Source organism: Suncus etruscus, chromosome 8 (assembly GCF_024139225.1).
Source record: "Suncus etruscus isolate mSunEtr1 chromosome 8, mSunEtr1.pri.cur, whole genome shotgun sequence".
Classification (NCBI taxonomy): Eukaryota; Metazoa; Chordata; class Mammalia; order Eulipotyphla; family Soricidae; genus Suncus; species Suncus etruscus.
Genome location: NC_064855.1, coordinates 39,928,798 through 39,953,271, shown reverse-complemented (window position 1 = coordinate 39,953,271; position 24,474 = coordinate 39,928,798). Strand labels below are relative to the sequence as shown.

Genomic DNA, 24,474 nt, shown 5'->3' with positions numbered 1-24,474 from the left:
AGGACGAACTGTGGTTCGATCCTCCGCCGTCCCATATGGTCCCCCAAGCCAAAAGCGCATAGCCAGGTGTAACCCCTGAGCATCACCGGGTGTGGTCCAAAAATACAAAAACAAACAAACAAAAAAAGCAAACTTCTGGGGCTGGAGCCATAGCAACATTAGGGCATTTGCCTTACACGCAGCTGACCCAGGACAGACCTCGGCTCGATCCCCAGGGTCCCATATGGTCCCCCAAGACAGAAGAGATTTCTGACAACATAGCCAGGAGTAACCCTTGAACATTGCCAGGTGTGACCCAAAAAACAAAATAATAATAATAATAATAATGAATAAATAAAAGGCAAACTTCTTTAAAGATATAGATCCATACAGGGAGCCCAGAAAATCAGAAGAGATTACCTGGGAAAAATGAAATTATGTAACAGATGGAGGATCTCCCTGGAAAGGATGATAGCGGTTTTCTCTCCTCTGTGAAAGGGTCTGATGGTGCCCTAGAGACTTGTGTGTGACCAAGGTACATGTATTTCCTTTGCTTGGATGACAAAGTAGCACAGCCTCCAAGTCTTTCCTCCAGTGGATCTAACTTGTTTTAAACTCTACATTCTATGGGGCACTTTATGCCCCAAATTCAGACTTCACTTATAGCACTCATCCTTGATGATTTCATCGGCTTTTTGAGTCTCAGACACCCCCCCCAAACCCCAACTGGGCCTTCATTCAATTCTCACAGAGGCAGCTCCAACCCCTTTGTGCAAAGAGCAACAGAAGTTGTGGCCTCTGACTTTCTGTTCGGACACACCATAGGTTTGATTCTTTACCTTCAATGGTTGAATTGGTTGGATGGTTGAATGGATGTCCAAAACTGCCCTCTGGTGATAAACTGTAACTAGTTGTAGGAGTTAGAGAGTTGATTTCTAGGATTTTTCAAGGGTTTACCACCCCTCCAACTCTTTAGTGCTTTCTAGTCAAATCCATATGGAGAATTTGTACAATAATATAGACACTGAAACTGCCTGGCAAATTAATGAATGATTAAACAAGTTCTTTAATTGAGGTTGTCAAAGAAACAAGTGCATGATGAGTACTTCTGTCTAAAAAAAGGACTGGATCATTCTCAAGAGGTTACTAGGCTGAGGATCATAATGAAAGTGGTTGAATCAATGTGCCAGTTAAGTTAAAACAGTGAGCAGAGGAGAAAAACAAAAGACTGATAAAAGTGTAGAAAGCTACTTTTATTTTCCTGAATAGATCAGCAGAGGAAGTGAGGTGAATGAGTAGCAACAGCAAACTATTTCATCTGTTTGTGCTTGCCCTGCATGTGGCCGACCCAGGTTCAACTCACCTAAATTCAATTTCTAGCACCCCATAGGATCCCCAGAACCCTGGCAGGAGTGATCCCTGAACACTGCTAGGTTTGGTCCAAAACAAATAAGAACTGGGTCATTTTAAGTAATTCCTATCTATTCTTTTATTTATTTGCGAGGTAATTCTTGACCAAGAAAATGTTTCTAAATGACTTTCTTGTCCAGCTTCCAAGGGCAGCAAATACTACAGGGAAATCAGTCCACCCACCACACATTAGAAGGTACCTACACTCTATATTCTTATGTCCTTTGTTTTCCAAATTATCTTAGTCTTTATTACTAAAAGGATATTTTAGTGACTCTTCAAAATGTCAATACCTTCACAATGGTGAAGAAACATAATCATACAAAAAGCAGTATGTACAAAAACAGACAAAGAAACAGGAATCTGAACTACTAAAGAATTGCAAAGCAAGATAAGTCTGAATACTGGTGTGTCACTGTATAACCACACTACATATTTAAATTGTTTTACCTCTGCTTACATTAAATTATTTGTCAGAATACTTTCTTAATATTATTATTGCCCTGAAGTATTAGCATCAAAAAAGTGAAACTTCTTCTGGTCCCTGAATTGTACATCTAAATTGTACATCCCTGAATTGTCCAAGTATTGTACATCTACATGTGTACAGAGTCCCATAGGCTGTGCCCTAGCCAAGAAGCGCAAAATTCTCCAAAAAAAGAGGATATAATACCCCCATTTCTCCAAGGGGGTTACTTCAGAGGGGTGTTTCTATTTTTGGCTTAAAGAAGGTAGATTTCTAGTGGGTATGTGAGTGATCTTTTTCTGCATAGGGTCAATCAGGCTAAATAAATTTGGGGACCTGTCTCTTACATGATCATCTTCAATGTTCTTCAAGAGCCTGGGATCTTCAAAATCACATGATTCGCTTGATGGAGGAGGCATCCGGCTAAAGAGAGGAATTATTTATTTAATTCAAAAATGCTTTTAAAGGTCTATAAACATAGTACAGCAGGTAGTCATTTGCCTTGCATGAGATCAACCCAGATGTGATTTCTGCCACCACATGTAGCCCCTGTACCGGATCAGGAGTGATCCCTGAGCACAGAGGCAGGAGTAAGTCCTAAGCACTACCAAGTGTAGCCCCATATCCCTCCCCAAATTGGTTATGACAGTGGCCAAGAAAGTGACATCAGTGTAGAGCATATGCCTGGAATTTGATAACCACAGATACTAACCAGAAGCACTGCCAGGATTAGCACTAGTGACCCATAACAACACTAGGATAGTCCTGGTGGACTCCATGCATTGCCACATCTGAGTACCAATGGGCAGCCCACACTGCTGAGACAGGTATTACCAGGAATAACCATGGCTATTCCAACACCTCTAAGTCCACAAATGTGCCCTATAAAAATGCATTAAAAATAACTATTAAATGGCTAAAATGGTTAGGTTATGCTGTTTATTTTGCCATTGTGAAAAAATATTAATGAACACCAGGGTTTTGACGAAAGTCTATCTAAAACAAAATTAATAATAATAAGAGATCAAAAAGTGGGATAAAGAAACTGGGGAGAAGGAAGGGAAAAAGATAGAGAGAGGTAGAATAATTTCGTAAACTAAAAATGAAATCAAATAAATATCAGGCTTCAAAGAACATAAAATCATAAATATCTCAGCAAAATATGAATAGATGAATAGGAGAAAGTAAAAACAAATAAAAAACAAACAAAAAAACAAGACACCCAAAAAAGAAGAGAGAAAACTGAACATTTCACATCTCACAGGAGAATCAGGGAGAAGAGAAGCCTTGAAGTCGATTCTCAAGGTGCAAAAATAAAAATGTTTCCAAGAAATAAGGGAAGAAGAACTCCAAACAGAAATAGCCATTAGAAACAGAAGAATTCACCTAATGAGAAAGTCTACCCCAAGCACATGGTGAAGCTGCCTTCCTGAGAGTATACACACACACAAAACAAAACAAAACAAAACAAACAAACAAAAAAAACTCAGATGCTAAAAACTTTGGGGACAGAAAAAAAGTTTTAGGTAGGACAACTTTTTTTTCCAGAAAACTGCATAATCACTCTTTTTTTAACTTAAAACTTAATGGTCTCTTCAAGTATAGGAATAAGCATTCCCAAGAAAGAGCCAAACATTGAATTTGACTACTTCTGGAGAAATAGAAAATCAAAGTATCTGTTGAAGGGCTGGTTGTGGTTGTTGTTGTTATTTATTATTATTACTATTAAAGTTTCATCAGATTTTTAAAATCATTAACTCGGGGCCGAAGCGGTGGCGCAAGCGGTAAGGCATCTGCCTTGCCCGCACTGGCATCTCATACGGTCCCCCAAGCCAGGAGCAACCCCTGAGCATCACCGGGTGTGGCCCAAAAAAAAAAAAAAAAAAAAAGCAAACCACAAACTCATATTTAAATTTTAGTCTCACTGTCAAAATTATGTGCATACAACTTTTTCAAATAATATATGCAGGAAAGAAATACAAAAATAAAATTATTCTGAAGTCTTTCTCTTTAGAGTATTAAGGACTATTAGAATCTCTTTACCTGAAATCATCTGAGGAGGGCTCTCTTGTCAATTCTGGAAAATGGCTGTCAGAGAGAAACAGAGGAGTCACGAAACTGTGATCAAATGAAGTGGAGCGAGGAAGGACTCGTCAGCAAGTGCTCCTAAGAAAATTAGATACACACACACACACACACACACACACACACACACACACACGAAATTGTGTCCAAATCTCACACCATGCACAAAAGTTCACTCAAAGTGAACTATTCACTTTGAGAAAAACAGGCAGAACTCTCCAGAATATGGACCTTTTTAATTATTTAACTTTAGGGACTTTAGAAATAGTATAGAAGGAGAATTTCTGTGTGTGACCCAAACTTCCACCACTCCCTTAAAAGCAAAATATTAATTAATTAATTAATTAATTAATTAAAAGTTTACTCTAGAGGCAAAAATATGGAGTGAAATCATATAAAAAGGTTTTGCATAGCAAAAGAAACTCGGACAAAAAATAAAAAGACACCATACTTAAAGAAAATACTTATACACAATACATACACTTATACATAAGGAACTAATATTTAAGATGTATAAGGCATTGATTCACAAATATCAACTACAAAAATTTAAAAAAAGACCCACCAAAAATTGAGAAGAATTAAACACACTTCTCTGAAGATGATGCAAGGATGGCTAGAAGTAGGCATGTGAAAAAGTGTTCATCATCATTTAACATCAAGGGAATGCAAATCAAAACACAACAGCAGTAAGGCATTTCTCAAAAAAAAAAAAAAAAACTGAAACATACAGTGTTGGCAAGGATACAGTAAAAGAGGACCCCTCATTCATTGTTGCCGGGTATGTCATCTGGTTCAACCTCTATGAAAATATGCTCTAAAATGTAAGGGAATTCCCACATAACCAGCAATTTCACTCCTTGTGTATCCACACACAAAGCACAAAATTATTCATTTGAAAACATATGTGCATGTTTGTAATCATTGCAACAACTAACACAATAGTTGAGATATGTAAACAATCCAAATGTTCAAAGACAAATGGAAGGATAAAGAAGTTATTTTATATACCAAAATGGAATATTATGCCATTGATAGAAAAGATGAAATGCAGGGCTGAAGTGATAACAGGTAAGGTGTTTGTTTTGCACGCAGCTGACCGAGTTCAATTCTCTACACCCCATATGATTCCCTAAGCCTGATAGAAGTAATTTCTAAGCAAAGAGCCAGGAAGATGCCAGGTATGGCCCCCACACACAGAAAAAAAGAGGGACTGGAGCAATAGCACAGTGATAGTGCATTTTATTTATTTGCCTTGCACTAGACCAATCCGGGAAGGAACCAGGTTCGATCCCCAGCATTACATATGGTTTCCCAGGCCTGCTAAGAGCAATTTCTGAGCACAGAGCCAGGAGTAACCCCTGAGAACTGGTGGGTGTGACCCAAATGCTCCCCCAATAAAAAGATTAAGTACTACAGCAAACTTGGACAGAAGTGATGAGCATTATGTGAAGTGAAATAAGCCACAGAGGAAAGGACATGTATCCAGATAATTTCATTAATTTGTGGTATAGGAATTGAAAAAAAAAGAAATAAACATGACAGGAGAAAAGCATTTGGCTTTTGAGTACAAAACCAAAATTACCAAGTAGCTAGGGGAAGAAAAAAAGAAAGAAGTGACACAAGATATGACTACATTAGTAACTTGGGCATATTAGTGATGGTGATAGTATAATAATCTTATAAAAACAAAACCATAAAAATTAGAGCTACTGTAATCAAGTTACCTAAAATACTAAATAAAAAGATTGATTCCAAATCATCAATCATGACTTGGTAATAGAGGAGAAATACAATTTATAGATTCCCAAGGATTGATCACTACATTAATATTCAAAGAAATAAATCATATTTTAACTGTTCAGAGTTGAGGGTATTACATTTTAAATAATTTGAGTAGTGATTCTGACTCTAAACTCACACAAACATCCTTTCAAAATGCCAGACACTTTTTTTGGTTGAAGAATACAAATGCATATTTTAGTAACAAACATACATACCCATAGGTTACTCCAGCAATGCTGCACTTCTTAAAATTCATAATATTGCATGTAAGAGTGCCAGTTTTGTCAGAAAATAGGTATTTTACCTAAATTAAAGAATAAATATCCATTAATAATATAATATTATACAAAGATAAATGGAGATTTCTTTTCCATTTTAATTTTAAAATGAAAATCTCCTGAACCCTGAATGATAGTACAATGGTTAGGCACCTGCCTTGCACATGGTAGAACCAGGTTCAAACCCCAGCACCTTACATAGTACCCCAAGCCCTGCCAGGAGAGATCTCTGAGCTTTGAATCATGTGTAAGTTCTGAGCACAGCCAGGTATGACCTAGACCCACAAATAAATAATTAAATATAATTAAAATCTCCTTAATATAAGCATAATTTTAATTATGTTATTACAAAAATATTAATCTATTTTAAGGCTCAAGCTACTTAAAAAGCTTGTTTTCTTTAACCACGTCCCCAGATATTTTCTCACCTGTCCCAGCTCTTCATTAAGATTTGATGTTCTAGCCATTGCTGGAGTGTCATTTACAACATAATACATATCTGTATCCTAAAAAAGAGAGGGAGGTATGCACATCAAGTTTTCATTTAGACTACGAACAAAATAAGATAAAGGCAGATAAGAACAGAATTGCTTGTTTTTCACTGAAGGAGAAAATGCTGACAATAGTGTAGAAAAACCTTTGACACAAGGAAAAATTGGCATTTACATTCAGAATATTTGCTTTTAAGATTATCTTTGTGACCTAGCCAAACTCATGCTTGAGAGTTTAGCCAATTCTTCAGGTTTGTTGAAAAGCTCAAATAAAATGCACAGGATAGGGGCCAGAGAGATAGCATGGATAGCATTTTATTTATTTGCCTTGCACTAGACCAATCCGGGAAGGTGTTTGCCTTTCATGCAGAAGGACGGTGGTTCAAATCCCGGCATCTGATATGGTCCCCTGTGCCTGCCAGGGACGATTTCTGAGCATAGAGTCAGGAGTAACTCCTGAGCGCTACCGGGTGTGACCCAAAACAAAACAAAACTAAACAAAACAAAAAAATGCACAGGACAGCATCCAAACTCTGGTTGCTGACTGTTCAAAGCCAGTGCTGAATGGCCACCCAGCTCCCCAATGCTTTCACTTTTACTCCAAGGGCAGATGCAAAGATACTGTCAGTGTGAGATCTGATGTTCCAACCCTAAACAGCATGCCCAGCTCATCTTCCTCAACATTGGCCCTCAAAAGCATGAAAAGAACTATTTAATCTTTGCTCACCAAAATAAACGCATCCCACTGGAGCAATTTGCCTCCATGTCCTCACTAAATTCTCCTAAGAATCCTAGGATAGCTACATCTGGCTCTACTTCATGGATCAGGGAGCTGAAATGACAAAGAACAAGCTCCTGAAGGCAACTATTTCAGAGGCAGCTTCACTAGAAAACTCTGGCTGGCTCTCTGGTCAGTTTAATTCCTAACTGGGTCATAGTCTAAATTCTTCCTCTTCTGGAGTCTCACTAAATTACTAAGACTCTAAGAAAATGTTCAAAAACAGGGTGACATTTTTTCTAGAAGTTCCAACTTTGAAACTCAGCTAGGATACTCACCCAGTTTATAAAAAGGGCTTGAGTATATTTCACGACCTCCAGAGTTACCAGCAGGCTGATGGGAATAAGATTGTTGTACAAGATGATGAATGTCAACAAATTGTATCCAAAATTATTAGAGCTTGTTTCTGTTGAAGAAAACAAAAACATTATTTTTGTATTTCTAACTACAATCTCTAGTTTCCTTGTATTTTATGATTTTGACATTTTTCCAAAGGTGTTTTCAAAATATAAATCTTATGCAGATATTTAGGAATTTTAATTAAGTTACTGAACAGCACCTAAAACATGACATTAATATAGGGCAGCTATTAAGACATAGTGTATTTCAATAAAGACCTGGTTTCTGTAAGAAAGCTACAACCAGGGAAGGGTTTGTTTACTGCAGCTGGATGATAGATTACAGCTCTTTTAACACAGGCATTCACAGGGCACTGCAGACACAGAACACATGGTTTAAAGGGAAGGTAGGGTAGCTCTCATGAGAAAGCTCATGAGAAGAACAGTGGATTTTGTTTAGTTCTGGAAGTTAGAAAGGAAAGCTCTTCTATTAAAAGATGCAGAAAAGAGGCCATAAATGATTAGGAAGTAGAAGCATTGAGCAGACAGTGGCCAGAGTATGGATGCTATCCTGTGCACTTTGAGTTCCACAACAATCCTGAAAAATGAGTTGAACTCCTGAGTATGAGTTGCCTACATCACAAAGATCATCATGAAAGCAGAGAAGATGCCATAAAAACCTCTTAGCTTCTGTGACTGCAGTACGGTGTGAGATTGAGGAACACTCCAAATAGAGAAGTTAGAAAGATAAAAAGGCTGAAAAGAAATCTTGTGTCTATTTGTTGAGGACATTACCGGGCAGGTACTAATGGAACAAAACCTAGGGCACGGAGATCAGAGCAAAGGCAGGGCTACAGTAAGACAGGAGGAGGGACTGGGAGAGTGAAGGAGGTGCAAGAACCATGAATTTTATTGAGGAATATATTTTTCTGCTGAGCATCATAGATTAAGAAGAAAGCAATTTGAACTCCATAAATTAATATCCTGAATTAAGAAGAAAGCAGTATGAACTCCATAACTTGGTAAGAGGTGGGAAGAACTGCGGAAACTAAGGGTTAGACTGGTATTATAAAGATACCATTGTGAAAGTAAATTCAAACTAACACAAGGCCAGAATTAAAAATCAAGGTCTACAATAGCCTCAAACTATAGTTACTAAATTTTCCCCCAAGAAATTGAGTCCAAAGCAGTAATTCAGTTCAGCATTAGCATTAGAGCTTGGAGGGCATTTGTGATGGAAATATAAAGTGCTGATGAAAGATCATGTTAAACAGGGCTAGCAACATAGTCAGTAACTAAATTCTTCTACCTCTCCATTTTCTTGTCACTACCAAGCCTCCATGATCCCCACTGATTCCTTTGTATCCTAAAAAACAACTTAATTTATCTTGTCATATGGAATTCAGCAGTCACTAAGTAGGATCTCCAAGTAGCAGAGTTAACAGTTGTCCTGATATATAACAGTAATATAGCAATGCCTGCCAATTAGACTTTATTATTAAGAAATTTAAATTTTTAATAATGAATGCAGGCTCAAAAGCATTATAAATATTATCAATAAGTAGAGCACATTCAGGGAAGATCAAAATCAAAGGTTGATAAAATTCCAGAAGGTCCCTAAAAATAAAAAGAGATACAGAAGGGAAGAAGTAAAAGAGTCTCTTTCACATGCAGAAAAGTTCAGCTTAACCAAATGAATCCTGTAAAACTGAGTAAAGATGGAGGCTGCTTGGAAGTGAAAACAAGGAAATGCAAATAGCAAGTCTGCATGAATCTGAGGTACAGATAGCACAAAAGATAGGACAATTGCTTTGCACAAGGCCAACCCAGTTTAAATCCCCAGAACCCCAGATGATCCTCCAAGCACCTCCAGAAATGATTTCTTTTTTTTTTCTTTTTTTTTCTTTATTTAAGCACTGTAATTAAATACATGACTGTAATTGGGATTCAGTCATAAAAAGAACATCCCCTTCACCAGAGTAGCCTTCCCACCACCACAACACCCATCTGTCTCCTACCTCAACCCCTGCCTGTATTGAAGACAGGCATTCTACTTCTCTCACTCATTAATATTGTCATAATAGTTAGTGTAGTCATCTCTCTAAATAAACTCACCACTCTGTGTGGTGAGCTTACATTGAGAGCAAGATCTTCCAGCCATCTCTTTTGTCACTGGATAAAATTATAATGTCTTTTTTTTCCTTAAAACCCAGAGACAAGTGAAAATATTCTGTCTACTTCTCTCCCTCTGATTTCACTAAGCATAGTAGATCCCATGTCCATCCAAGTATAGAAAAATTTCATGACTCTGCTGATGGCTGCATAATATTCCATTGTATTGTATTCCATTTCTTTAACCACTCGTATGTTGAAGGGAATCTTGGTTGTTTCCAGAGTCTGGCTATTGTAAATAGTGCAGAAATAAATATAGGTGTGAGGAAGGCATTTTGTATTTTGCTTTTGTGTTCCTAGGATATATTCCTAGAAGTGGTATAACGGGATCATTTAGGAGCTCCATTCCCAGTCTTTTGAGGAATCTCCATATTATTTTCCATAAAGGATGGATATGACAGCATTCCCACCAGCAGTGAATGCAAGTTCAATTTTTTTCCACATCCCCTCCAGCACTGACTGTTCTTGTTCTTTGTGATGTGTGCCAGTTTCTGTGGTGTGAGATGGTACCTCATTGTTGTTTTGATTTGCATCTCCCTAATGATTAGTGATATGAAGCATTTTTCACGTGCCTTTTGCCAGTTGTACTTCTTCTTTGAGAAAGCGTCAGTTCATTTCTCCTCCCCATTTTTGATAGGGTTAGATGATTTTTTCTGTTAAGTTCTATGAGAAACTCGCATATTTTCTATATTAGCCCCTTATCTGATGGGTATTGGGTAAATAATTTCTCCCATACTGTGGGTGGTTTTTGTATCCTAGTCACTATTTCCTTTGAGGTGCAGAAGCTTCTCAGCTTACTATAGTCCCATTGGTTTATCTCTGCTTCCACTTTTTTGGAGAGTGAGTTTCCTCCTTAAAGATGCCTTGGTCCCGGAGAGATAGCACAGTGGCATTTGCCTTGCAAGCAGCCGATCCAGGACCAAAGGTGGCTGGTTCGAATCCCGGTGTCCCATATGGTCCCCCGTGCCTGCCAGGAGCTATTTCTGAGCAGACAGCCAGGAGTAACCCCTGAGCACCGCAGGGTGTGATCCAAAAAACCAAAAAAAAAAGATGCCTTTAGTCTCAATGTCATATAGTGTTTTACCTATGTGTTGTTATAGATACCTTATGGTTTCAACCTGATATCAAGGTCTTTAATCCATCTGGATTTGACATTTGTGCATACTGTTAGATGGAGGTCTGAGTTCACTTATTTACAAGTCACTGACCAGTTGTGCCATCACCACTTGTTGAAGAGGCTTTCCTTGCTCATTTTGCATTTCTTGCCCCTTAATTGATTGTATATCTGGGGCACAATCTCTGAATACTCAAGTCTATTCCATTGATCTGAAGGTCTGTCTTTATTCCAGTACCATGCTGTTTTAATGACTATAGCTTTGCAATGCAATTTAAAGTTGGGGAAAGGGATGCCTCCCATATTCCTTTTCCCAGGGGTGGCCCTAGCTATTTGAGGGTGTTTATTGTTCCAAATGAATTTCAGGAGTGTTTGATCCACTTCTTTGAAGAATGTCATGGGTATCTTTAAAGGGATTGCATTAAATCTGTACAAAGCTTTGGTGAGTATTATCATTTTAATGATTTTAATCCTCCCAATCCATGAGCGGGGTATGTGCCTCCATTTTCTTGTGCCCTCTGTTAATCCTTGAAGCAGGGTTTTGTAGTTTTCTTTTTTCTTTTCTTTTTGCCTTTTTGGGCCACACTTGGTGAAGCTCAGGGGTCACTCCTTGCTTTGTGGATCGCCCCAGGCATCCATCCCCTCAGGGCTTCCCTGGCCCTGGCCAAAAACTCAGGATAAAGCTGACTCTGCTGGGTTTCTTAAGCACGGCAGCCATTTTGAGGCTTCCCCCTGCTTGCTGCAGCCTGGGAACTTTGATCATCCCTGGCATCCATACCTTCAGGACTCATTCCTTCTGAGGTGTGTCTTCTCACCACAAGGGGTAGAAGAGAGGAAGCACCTTGCCAATGAATATCGCCACAACACGTAGAAAAACTCCTTGCTATGTGCTCTAAAATCACTCCTGGCTTGGGGGACCATATGGGATGCCAGGGAATCAAACCACAGTCTGCATGTGTCAAATGCATACAAGACAAACACCCTATCGTTGCAACATCACTCTGGCCCCAGTTTTGTAGTTTCTTTGCATAGGTCCTTCACCTCTTTAGTCAAGCTGAGTCCAAGATATTTGAGTTTGTGGGACAATAATGTGAATGGGATTTTTTTTAATGTCCATTTCTTCTCTATATTATTGGTGTACAAGAGGGCCATTGATTTTTGCATGTTAATTTTGTAGGTTGCCACTTTGCTATATGAATCTATTATTTCTAGAAGCTTTTTGGTTGAGTCTTCAGCAGTGATGGCTAACCATTTAGAGCCCAAAACTGCCCACAAGTGCCCAAACTGCCGCACAATGCCCGGTCCTCCCAATGGCCAGTCCAGCCCTGTTGCCAGGTGAGCTGCAAAGCAGACACCAGCATACTAGCCTCCTGCTGCACCACATATCTTAATTCAGACCCCTTCCCGAGTGCCAGCTGCAAGGTTCACCATTGAGGCTTTAGGGTTTTCTAAATATAATATCATGTCATCTGCAAACAGTGAGAGCTTGACTTCTTCCTTTACTATCTGGATGCCCTTGATATCTTTTGCTTTCCTAATTGCTATGGCAAGAACTTCCAGAACTATGTTGAATAGGAGTGGAGAGAGAGGGCAGCCTTGTCTTGTACCAGATTTTAGATGAAAGGATTTTAGTTTATCTCAATTGAGAATAATATTTGTCATTGGCTTGTGATAGATGTCCTTGACTATATTGAGGAAAGTTCCTTTCATTCCTATCTTAATAAGAGGTTTTTTTTTTATCAAGAATGGGTGTTGGACATTATCAAATGCTTTCTCTGCATTATTGATATGATATATGATTTTTATTTTTCATTTTGTTAATATGATGTATTATGTTGAATAATTTATGTATTTTAAACCATCCTTGCATTCTAGAATGAAACCTACTTGATCATGGTGTCTGACCTTCTTTATGAGGTGTTGGATCCTATTTGCTAGAATTTTGTTGAGAATCTTTACATCTGTGTTCATCAGGGATATTTATCTGTAGTTTTCTTTTTTCTTTTTTTTTTTTCTTTTTTTTTTTTGCAACATCTCTGTCTGGTTTTGGTATCAAGGTGATGTAAGCTTCATAAAAAACATTTGGGAGTGTTTCTGATTTTTAAATATCATGAAAGAGCCTTAAAAGGATTGGTAATAGTTCCTATTGAAAGATTTGAAAGAATTTGTTAGTTGAATCCATTAGGGCCTGGGCTTTTGTTTTTGGGAAGACTCTTGATGACCATTTCGATTTCCACAGTAGTGATGGGTCTATTTAGATATGCCAGATCATCCTGGTTTAACCATGGAAGACTATAAGAGTCCAAGAATTTATCCATTTCTTCCAGGGTCTAATGTCTCGTGGCATAGAGTTTCTAAAAGTAGTCTCAAATTACCCTTTGAATATCTGTATTGATCTACCCCTTTTTATTTCTAATTAAGTTTATTAAGTTTTTCTCTCTGTGTTTATGAGATTTGCTAGTGGCTCATCAATCTTGTTTATTTTTTTAAAAAGCCAACTTTTGCTTTTGTTGATCTTTCAATTATTTTATTGATTTCCTCTTCATTGATTTCTGCTCTAAGCTTCAATATGTTCTTCAGTCTACCTATTTTTGGTTTCTTTTATTGATTCATTTTCTAATTTTATAAGCTGTGTCATTAAGCTTTTTTGTATAGGCCCCTACTTTCTTTCTGATGTGTGCTTGCAAAGCAATAAATTTACTGCTTTTGCTGTGTCCTTAAATTCTGATAATTTGTATCTTCACTGTCATTTATTTCCAGGAATGTTTTTATTTCCTCTTTGATTTCATCTCTGGCCTACTGGTTGTATAGTAATGAGCTGTTAAAGTTTTTCTTCTGTGTCCCTGTGTATTTTATTAATAATTTTAGAGCTCTGTGATCTGAGAAGGTTGTCTTTATGATTTCAATCATCTTGATTTTATGAAGATGTGATCTATTCTGAAGAATGACCCATGTCCATTGCAGAAGAATGTATGTATATATATATATATATATTATATTATATATACATACATATATATATATATACTAGGCCACTTTCTTCCATTTTATTTTCAGACCTAGTTTATTCCTGTTGGGTTTCAGCCTGGTTCACTTATCAAGGGGTGACAGGCAGTGTTGAGATCTCACACTATTATTGTGTTGCCATTGATATCTTCTTTCAGATTTGTCAACAATTGTATTAAATATTTTTGCTGGTCCCTCATTGGGTATTTATATGTTTAGGAGTGTAATTTCTTCCTGTTGTAGAAATCCCTTGATTAGTACAAAGTGTCCATCTTTGTCCCTTATAGCTTTTTCTGAATCTAAACTTTGTGTCATCTGGTATTAATAAAGCCACTCCAGCTTTTTTATAAGAGTTGTTTGCTTGGCTGATTGTCCTTTAACATTTGATTTAGAGTCTTTGTTTTTTTCTGACTATTCAGATGTGTTTCTGGTAGGTATCAGGATCTTGGATTCAGATTTTTGATCCATTTTGCCATTCTGTATCTTAACTGGTGCTTTTAGTCCATTCTCATTGAGATATAATTTTCATGGGATTTAGTGCCATTTTTGTCTAGAAGTTTGGTGTGTCTCTTAGTCTTTCTTGCCTTAAAGTAGACATTTCAGTTTTTCTTTTAAGGCTGGTTTTGAGTCTGTAAAGTTTCTAACCTGTTGTTTATCCATGTTACTATGTATAATTCCTTCAAACTTGAAAGTGAGTCTACCTGGATGCAGTATTCTAAGTGAAGCACACATTTATTTTGTTGAGTTTTAGTCACTATATCCAACAACTGCCTTCTGGCCTTGAGAGTTTCTTATGACAGGTTGGCTGTAAAACTTAAGGATGCTCCTTTGAATGTAATTTCTCTTTTTGATCTTTCTGCTTTCAGTATTCTATCCCTATCTGTGGGATTAATCATTCTGACTAGGACATGTCTTGGGGTACTTTTCTTTGGGTCTCATCTAGCTGGGCATGCAGAATTTGGTTGCATGCAGTATTTAGCTCTAGAAATTTCTCTGCAATGATGTCCTGGACTGTTGATTCTTCCTGGGGATTTTTTTCCTGTGTCTTTGGGACTCCAATGATTCTTACGTTGTTTCTGTTGAGTTTATTGAAGACTTCTGTTTTCATATGTTCACATTCTTTGACAATTTTCTCCATAGTCTGATAATTTTCTTTAAAGCTGTTTTCCAATCTCTTCTGCTGTATGGAATTGTTATGCATCTCATCTTCTAGCTTACTGATTCTGTCCTCAGCTACTGTTACTCTGTTGGGGAGGTTTTCCAGTGAGGTTTTTATTTCCTCTACTGAGTTTTTCAGACCTGTTACTTCTGTTTGGAGTTTCTTGATTTCTATCTTTGTAGTTTCTTCACCTTTATCTATGCTTACTTTGATTTATGTGAGGATCCTCTATATCTCTTCTTCTCTAAACTCATCTGAGAGGTTATCTGGGTAATTGTCTTTTCTCAGGTCATCAGAGCTGCCATCTTCATTCTCTATGCATGAGTTGGTCTGTATTGTTTCACCACTGTTTCACTTGTAGTGTGGGTTTTTTCTATACGTTCAGGTGTGATTACTAAAACTAGGTGTAAATCCTGAGCATTACTAGGTGTAGCTACAAAACAAAACAAAACAAAACAAAAAGCTAAAGTGAATACTGAGAAAGATATACATTATACCTCTAACAACCACTGACAAGTAACCCAAAAATTACAGTGAAAGAAATAACAATTTAAATTATTAAAGCTCAAGTGTGCCTATTCTCACTTCATCATGGGAGTATTAACTCTTTTGATTTTCCTTAAATGGCTGGTGTTCTGAACATAGGTAAGAGAGGATGGCATAGTCATCAAACACAGATTGTACTTGGAAGAACTTTTCGAAGATAGTTTGTTTTACTTCACCCTAGTACTTACCCATCTTCTTGATGTACCAGTTGTTTTCACCTTGAGACCCATTCCAGTACCAGGCCCCCACAGAGCTCACTAATGCCATAACCAGGAGGATCCCAAACAACACCAGAATCTGCACATTGGTCACTTTCTCAACATTTGATCTCTTGAGAGGTGCTTTGGTAGAATTCTGTGTAACAACAATAGTAATAAGTAAGGGTCTAGAATAGACTTGGGGGCAAGAAATGGGGAGGGAGGAGGTAAATTCAACAAATTTAATAAACAAAAGTGAAAGACTATGTTTTAGATGCCAACTAAGCAAATTATTCAAAAAGTCTGCATGTTCCTGACCTAACAGTAATGTTTTAGTAAAGGCAGAAGTCACACTCTACCATTTCAAAGAGAATATTTCAATTCTACATAATCCTTATCAATACATTTGGCATAAAATTATATACTTTGACTATCTAAAACATATTAAGTATTAAATGGTTTTAAAGAAATCAGGTGTCATTCATTCAAGAGAAACTTTAAAAGATTATAAATTAAATAAAGCATATAGCTTCCCTGGAACCCACTGTTAAACAAAATGAGACTGTGGAGTACATACTTTTCCCTCTAGCAATATGAAATTTAATTTAGGAACAAATACATACACATCAATAATGCAAAATAGAACATCAATCGGCACAAAAATAAATGGGCAAACAAAGAGTTTACTTGAAAATTGTGAATAACAAAAAGGCAAGAACAGTTGGGACTTTCTAGTGGCTGGGGGCAGAAGTGGGGGGAATAAAGGGGAAATGAAAGGACCTGAATGTTTATTCAATACAAAAGTTAGTCCTCTGCAAACATACATAATCAGGTGTCTCACTGATGATTAGGAAACTAGTCCTCTAGAGGAGAAACCAGCGCTAGGAAGTGAGTTCAGAAAGATCCGTTACTAGATAGAAAATATGGGACTATTACCTGTCAGCAAGAGTCTATAGAACTGTTTGCAATAGTTACATTTTAATTAATTTTACAGTTAATTTATTTTTAAAATTTTGAAGTCAACTTCAGTGAACAGACTAATGATCCCTACACATGCACATATGTTCATGTTCTAACACCTAAGCCTATGACTGTTACTTTATATACTTAAATCAATTTTGGAGAAAGCATTAAATGATGGTGTCTGCCTCAGGGAGAGAAATTATTCATGTAATTGAAATACTGTTATTCTTAAAACAGAAAAAGGAGAGTTCTTTTCCTGGCTATGGACAGAAAAAGGAAATGAAAATACATCATCAAAGGATGCAACATGCTGACATTGAAGACAGGGGAAGAAAGTTATAAAACAAAATTAGAAATGGGAAGTCAGGCAGACTCCAGAAGGTTGTAAAAAGCAAGAGACAGCATCTCCTCTGAAATATCCTAGACTGTTCTAGAAAGGATTGCTTCCTCATCAGCATTTTGAGATGAAAGATATTCATATCTTTCTATTTTTTTTGTTGTTCTTGTTGTTTTGTGGCATAATTGGCAGTGATTATTGTTTACTATTAACAGCACTGTGCTCAGGGATCAATCCTGACCATGCATAGCGAACCATATCAGGTGCCAGGATCAAAACCAGACTGCAAAGCAATGCCCAATCTACTGTACTCTCACTTCAGCCCCTTGCAACATATTTATTTTTTTTAATGTTTGGAAAATGGCAAAGTCTTTATTATAATTTAATATTACTCATTATTTACATGTTTTAGCATATGTTCTATACTCATATTCTCTTTTCTTTTTTTTTTTGGTCTCATAACACATTTTTATTAATAATATATTTTTATTTTAAACATAGAGGCTTACATCTCATTGACAATAATATTTTAGGTACATATTAACATAAAATCAGGGGAATTCCCTGATTTGGGAGGACCAAATTGTCCTCCCTCCACCTCCGTTCCCGTCCTGCCTCCCATAACCTCCTCCCTCACCCCTGGGGCTGCTAGCATGAGTGGTCCTCTCTGTGCCCAGCTTACTACTTAGTGATCCTACACCTGTTTGGTCTTGGTACCTCCCTTGTTTCCCCCTCTAATTGGGAGGCTGGACTATGCTAAACTAGTTTAAGTTATGTGGTTTTGTTTGAAGAAAGGAAAAGTAATAAACTGGGGTAAAAATCAAAAACCTCAAAAATGGGCGGAGTCCTTCTAGAGGCTCTCATCCTCAGTTTGAGAGACAAAGGGTAAAAAGAAGGTGAAACACCAAAACAGTACAAAAAATAAGTGTTAAATAAAATATCCAGTGAGCACTCCAACAATAAAGATAAGCACCACATAAAAGCCATGGTCTTGAGATGAAAAACATGGCAGAGCACATAAAGGAAGAAGAGAAAAGAAGAAAATAAATAAATAAATAAGAATGGAGACAACAGCTTCAATATCCACACCAAAACAAAGAAATCGACAAAAACTAGATAAATAAATATATAAAAAATTATAATAAAATTTAAAATGTTTGTGCTTTTTGCCTTTTTTTTCCCCTTCTGCACAGGCACAGTAAATTTTGGGGTCATTTGAAAAGAAATTCCCTTGGCCTAAGAGATACAGGGCTTCTCCACCCTTGAAGTATATTGTCATGGGATTAACTATAGACTCCTTTCAGGTTCATTTACTCTCCCCTTGGTGTTTTTATGGTGTATGGAAGACTTCTGCTCCCTCCTGGGCAATAAAGTCAGACCTCTCTATCTAGAGATCTCGGTATTTGCACAGGTCAAGGAGTGTAACTTATGATGAAGTCTTTCTTTGTAGTTCTAGAAGTTCTGTTCCCTCAGCGTCATTTTAATCCATTTTCTGTGGCTGGTCATCTTGGTCTTTGTGCTGATCTTAGGATGGAGCCTGGGGTAGCCTCTTTCATTATGTTATCAGAAGACCCATTCAGTTGCTATTGTCTCAGTTGCACCTCTGAAATTAGAGATGATTGTTGTGCAGGTGGTAGATCAAACCCTAGACTAGGGCTTTTTTTTTTTTATTGGTCCCAGGATACATACTGCCCAGTCCTGGTCCTATCAGCCAGTCTTCTGTAGATCATGATCTTGGCTTTCTTGTAACATATTTCTAACCTATGGAATTATAATCTAACAATTGTTGTTTTTAGGTCGTGAAGTTTGTGGCAACATGAAGCTATATGGATTAATATATTAGATGATGATTATGCACTGGAGTTGAGTAAATCTTGGATCAAACAGAAAATCAGAAATAGACAGGAGAGAAGAGTACATAGATTTCAATCTGCAAGGCCCCTTTTAAGAACTATTAAAAACTATGTCCCTTATCTCTTTGCAGGTAACACTAACTTGCAGAGATCAGGTGACCTAAAAGCTTATAAGGTGCTAAGTAAGCATTAAAAATGGCGCTTCTCAATACGATCCAGCTATACCACTTTTAGGAATATTCCCTAGGAACACAAAAATACAATACAAAAAAAACCCTTCCTTACACCTATATTCATTGCAGCACTATTTACCATAGCAAGACTCTGGAAACAACCAAGATGTCCTTCAACAGATGAATGGCTAAAGAAACTGTGGCACATATACACAATGGAATATTATGCAGCCATCAGGAGAAATGAAGTCATGAAATTTTCCTATACATGGATGTACATGGAATCTATTATGCTGAGTGAAATAAGTCAGAGAGAAAGACACAGAATTCTCTCACTCATCTATGGGTTTTAAGAAAAATGAAAGACATTCTTGCTATAATTTTCATAGACATAAGAGAGGAGGGCTGGACGTTACAGCCCACTTCATGAACCTCACTGCAAAGAGTGATGAGTTTAGTTAGAGAAATAACTACATTGCGAACTATACTTACAATGAGAATGTATGAGGGAAATAGAAAGCCTGTCTAGAGTATAGGTGGGGGCGGGGTGGGGAGGAGGGATACTTGGGACATTGGTGGTGGGAATGTTGCACTGGTGATGGGGAGGTGTCCTCTTATATGACTGAAACCCAACCACAATCATCTTTGTAACCAAGGTATTTAAATAAAAAATATTATTTAAAAAAAGAAATAAAATACCACCTCAAAAAATGGCGCTTCTGCTAAACTTAAGTCAGTACTCCTTCACTATTCTTAATTTTTTCAGATAACTATAACTATAGTTATAACTATAACTATATGGGAACTTAGAAAGGCTAATTGTTTTCAGAATCTAAACAGTACAGAAACTTTCCTTGCTAAGATGTTGATCCTAGTACAGGGTAGCTAGGGTAACAAACCCCTAAATAAAAATTTATAGAACTTTGATTGCTACAAAACTTAACTACTAACAACTAGTTGCTAACAAGTTTACTTATAATATGCACAATGAACACTGATGTATGTTACATGTATTATAGGCTGCTTATAATAAAACTACCTAGAAAAATAATGTGATTTTAAAAACTCCAGGGAGTAGAGGATACCACTACACAGTAAAGTACATGTCTTATATGTATGAGCTCCAGGTTTTATTCCTGGTACCACACGATAATAAATATAGAAAATACATGTATTATATACTGCATTTGTCAATACTATAATTATATGTAACTGATTTATAATAAAAGCTAAGTATAAAGTAGATACAAACAGATCAAATTTATATTGTTCAAGAATCAAGTGTATACTATTTTTTATTTTTTCCTTTAGTTTTTTTTTTAAGTTTCCCCCACCCCAAACACATAATCTTTACAAGTTTCCTATAGTATCTAAATGGAAATTCATGACTATTGACCAACTACTAATCAAGTGTCATCTAAAAGGGACCTCTGACATTGGGGCAAAGCCAGCAGGGATGACAAGAACACTTACTCTAATCCTTATAAAACTAAAAAAGATAATCTTCAACTAAAAATATGAATTTTTAATACACATTTATTGGAGGCACCAGAATAGTACAGTAAACGTAATTTCTCTGACTCCATTAATTAACTGACTGCTGATCTTTTTACAGTGATTGATAACAGGATTTCAGAAAGTTATCTTTCATCCAAACACAAGAGCAATAAATGACCCCAAAACTTTAGTCTTCAATACAAGCACTTTAGGGAAAGTCAAGCTCTATCTACTCAACTCCAATCCCCAGAACACATCTGCATGTAAAAATGAGCATGTGATATTAAATTACTACTGAAAGGGGGTAAAAGAGCTCTTTAAAAGGGTAGGGTTTTTGTCTTGCACTTGGCGATCCTTGCCAAGATGATCTCCCAAGCCCTGCCAAGAGTGATTTATGAGAGAAGAGTCGGGAAGAAGCCCTGAGTACTGCAGTGCATGGTCCCAATAAATAAATTCCTATTGACACTGTAAATTTTTCCCGAATATTCTATGAAAACACCAATACTTCTAAGTAATGGAAATCTATATGGAAAGAAGACAAAATATCAAAAAAAATTTTAAATGTTGGTTTGATGTGAATCTTACACATTTTATTACCCCTAAGAAAAGCAGTCAGATAGTCTCACTAGCACAAATATGTGTGAACTAGACATAATGGATTTGAAGCCCACCTCTCTTTTCCTGGGTGGAGCCCATGCTTGTTTTGGAGCCCCAGGCTCCAAAACAAGGATCTGATGAGATGCTGGTCTAGAAGGAAATGATGAAGCAAGAAATAATCCACACAGTGAAAAGGTACAAGAATGGTCAGGAAAGCCAACATTTAAGCCAGAAATCCCACCACACAAGCCTTCTGCTCCTATGATGGAAAGCAGCTTAGTGGAGGAAGGTCAAAGAATGAGCCTCCACCTTTCTCAGATCCCTGCTTTTATTTACTAGAACCAGGCCACACCCTAGGGTGGGCGAGGAACACCAAGAGGGAATAATCCAATAATCCCATCACCAGATCAAACCTTAGGGTGGAGTATGAATATTGATTAGGGTGGAACCAGTAATCCAACATATAACTTTGGCAGTTTTACTTACATACAATGCTAAAACCCTAAACAAAGGTGTTCCCTCAACTTCTTCCTGGTAACCTCTTCCTTTGATATGTAAAAGCCCACCTGGATTACAGAACCTTCTCCACCCTGGTGAATTTGGTTCTGGAAAATAAAGAGAGCAAGCAGTTTGGGCTTTGGTGGGACACAGATAGAGCACAGGGCAGAGAAGCTCTGAGGCAAAAAACAAGCTAACTCCAATGAATATCTTTTCTGACTGTTTGGTATTATTTCTCAGCTGCTACCCTGCTTCATCAGAACTATACACCTGAGGAGTTAGAAACACAGTGCCTGGGGCGCTCTCACCACTCGTGGATATTTTTATTTTACACTCAGACACTTTGCCTCAGTTTCCCAAGCTAGAAAATGGGAATAATTATAATCTTATAAATCTTATAAATCTTATAATCTTATAAAAATCAGTGGGAGGAAAGAATTGGTTAACAGTATGTGAATATTCTAGAACAATACTGCAGTCATAGAACTAATGTGATAATATCTATTCCACTAAAACCAGCAAAAGGAACATACCACACTGAAATATTATCTATCCTAGACATGAAATGAGGGACTCCTGAACACTGGAAGAGGCATTGAGGTGAGAGTTCACAAATGATAAAACATGTGGCAAAATAACAGAAGTACAGACTAAAAATGGTATTTCTCAAACAGGATGACTTCTAGTTAAATGTATGTTCCTTGTAAACTCTGTTTTGCTTACTGCTTCACCCTAAAAGCACCATAAGCTCATATACTTCTAGGACTTTACATTATCCTGCAATTAAACAGTCAACAGGAAATAGTCTTTAAAACACTTACAAAATTAAAGCAGACCTAAGGAAATGAAAGAACATTTCATACTCATGAATTGTTAGAATCAATATCATTTAAATAATCATCTTATCTAAACTACTATATAGATTCAATGCAACACCTATTCAAATTCAGGCAACATTCGCAAAGACTTAGATCAATTATAAAGTTCATGTCGAATCATAAAAGACCTAGGATAGACAATACTAAAAAACAAGAAAGCTCTACTACAAAGTCACAGTGATCAAAATAGCATGGTATTGAAAAAAAGACAGATTTTCAGATCAATGGTTCAGAATAGAACATCCAGTGTCAAAACCCCAAGCATGTGGTCAACTAGTCTTTGATAAAGGAGCCAAGAACATGAAATGGAACAAAGACAGTGTCTTCAACAAATGGTGTTGTAACAATCTGTGTCATATTAAAATTGATCCATATCTGACACCTTACAAAAAGTCAATTCAAAGTGGATTAAAGATCTTGACATTAGACATGAATCCAGAAATTTTACTGAGGAAAACAGAGGTAAAACACTCCAAGACTTAGACCTCAAAGAATTCTTCAATGATAGAAACCCAATGGCAAGATCTATAGCATCAAACCTAAATAATTGGAACTACATCAAATTAAAAAGTTTCTGTCTGGAAAAAAAAACTAAAATTAGAAGGCAGATAACTGAATGGGAGAAAAATTTTGCACTTAACAACAGATAGAATTGATATCTCAGATATACAAAGTACTCACAAAGGTTAACTCCACAAAACTCAAAAGGCCTATCAAAGAATGGGGAGAAGAAAGGAACAGACTCTTCTCTGAGAAAGAACAACAGGTGGCCAACTGACACATGAAAAAATTTTCATCATAAATTTCCTCTTATCCTTAGGGAATCCAAATCAAGACAACATTGAGATATTATCTTAGACCAGTAAGAATGGCACATATCAAAAATACTTGAAACAATCTCTTTTGGGGAGGATGTGGTGAGAAAGAAACTCTTTCATTGCTGGTGGGAATGCTGCCTGATCCAACATTACGAAAAACAGTATGAAGGGTTCTTAGTAAACTCAAATTTGAGCTGCCATATGACCCAGAAATGCCCCATTTGGGTATCTATCCCCAGGTCTGAAAAACACTCATCCAAAAGAATATATGCATACCGCATTTGCTCAGTACAATAACTAAGACTTGAAATCAAGCTAGATGCCCAACCACAAATGAGTGGATCATGAAGATGAGGTTACATGTACACAATGAAATACTACAAAGCTGTAAGGAATGATGCAATCATGCAATTTGCACAACTTGGATAGAACTAAAAGAAATTATGTTAAATGAGGTAAGCCAGAAAGAGGATAAAATACAGAACTTATATGCGGTACTTAGAATAACTGCTCAAATCAACACAATGGTCTAAATGATAGTTGTCTCAAACACCAATAATCCCAGGTTATAGCAAGGAGAGGAGAACAAACTGAGTGGAAGAGGAGAAACACAAAAGCTTATATTCTATTCTATACTTCAAAGAACTTCAGCAACTATACAACTGTCTACATTGAGCAGGCATTCAATCAACTGCTCTTTATAGATGTCTATAATAATGTTCTAATGATTTTTATCCACAGAAATAGGTGCAGAATGCATTTGGAAGCCATGAACTCCCACTACAGTACTCAATATAAGAAGCTTTAGTGCCTTATTTTTAATATGTCTATAATAACTCCTTTATTTTTTGTCCATAGTGGTACTTGGAAATATATAGGTTGGTCACCATAGTGCTATATTATATTAGACTCAAAAGATGCACTGTGTTCATTAAGATATCCTAACAAAAATTCTAATCTATTTATTTTTTATTTGATTATGCCTTCTAATATGATCTATGTCCACAGACAACACTGGAAGCACAGGACATAATACACAGGCCTGGAACTACAGGC

The 24,474-nt window shown here is 36.9% G+C and overlaps 1 protein-coding gene across 2 annotated transcripts in view; it reads right to left on the bottom strand.

Moving 5' to 3' along the window:
* The window catches only part of ATP8A2 (ATPase phospholipid transporting 8A2), a 763,449-nt gene that overhangs the window by 585,274 nt on the left and 153,701 nt on the right, over window positions 1-24,474 (bottom strand). For both annotated transcript variants that reach the window (XM_049778216.1, XM_049778217.1), the window contains exons 11-16: window positions 15,796-15,961; window positions 7,551-7,678; window positions 6,432-6,509; window positions 5,941-6,029; window positions 3,899-3,943; window positions 2,203-2,278 (exon numbers count right to left, since the gene is read on the bottom strand). In XM_049778216.1, coding sequence (XP_049634173.1) covers window positions 2,203-2,278; window positions 3,899-3,943; window positions 5,941-6,029; window positions 6,432-6,509; window positions 7,551-7,678; window positions 15,796-15,961 — 582 coding nt within the window. The remainder of the gene's footprint in view (window positions 1-2,202; window positions 2,279-3,898; window positions 3,944-5,940; window positions 6,030-6,431; window positions 6,510-7,550; window positions 7,679-15,795; window positions 15,962-24,474) is intronic.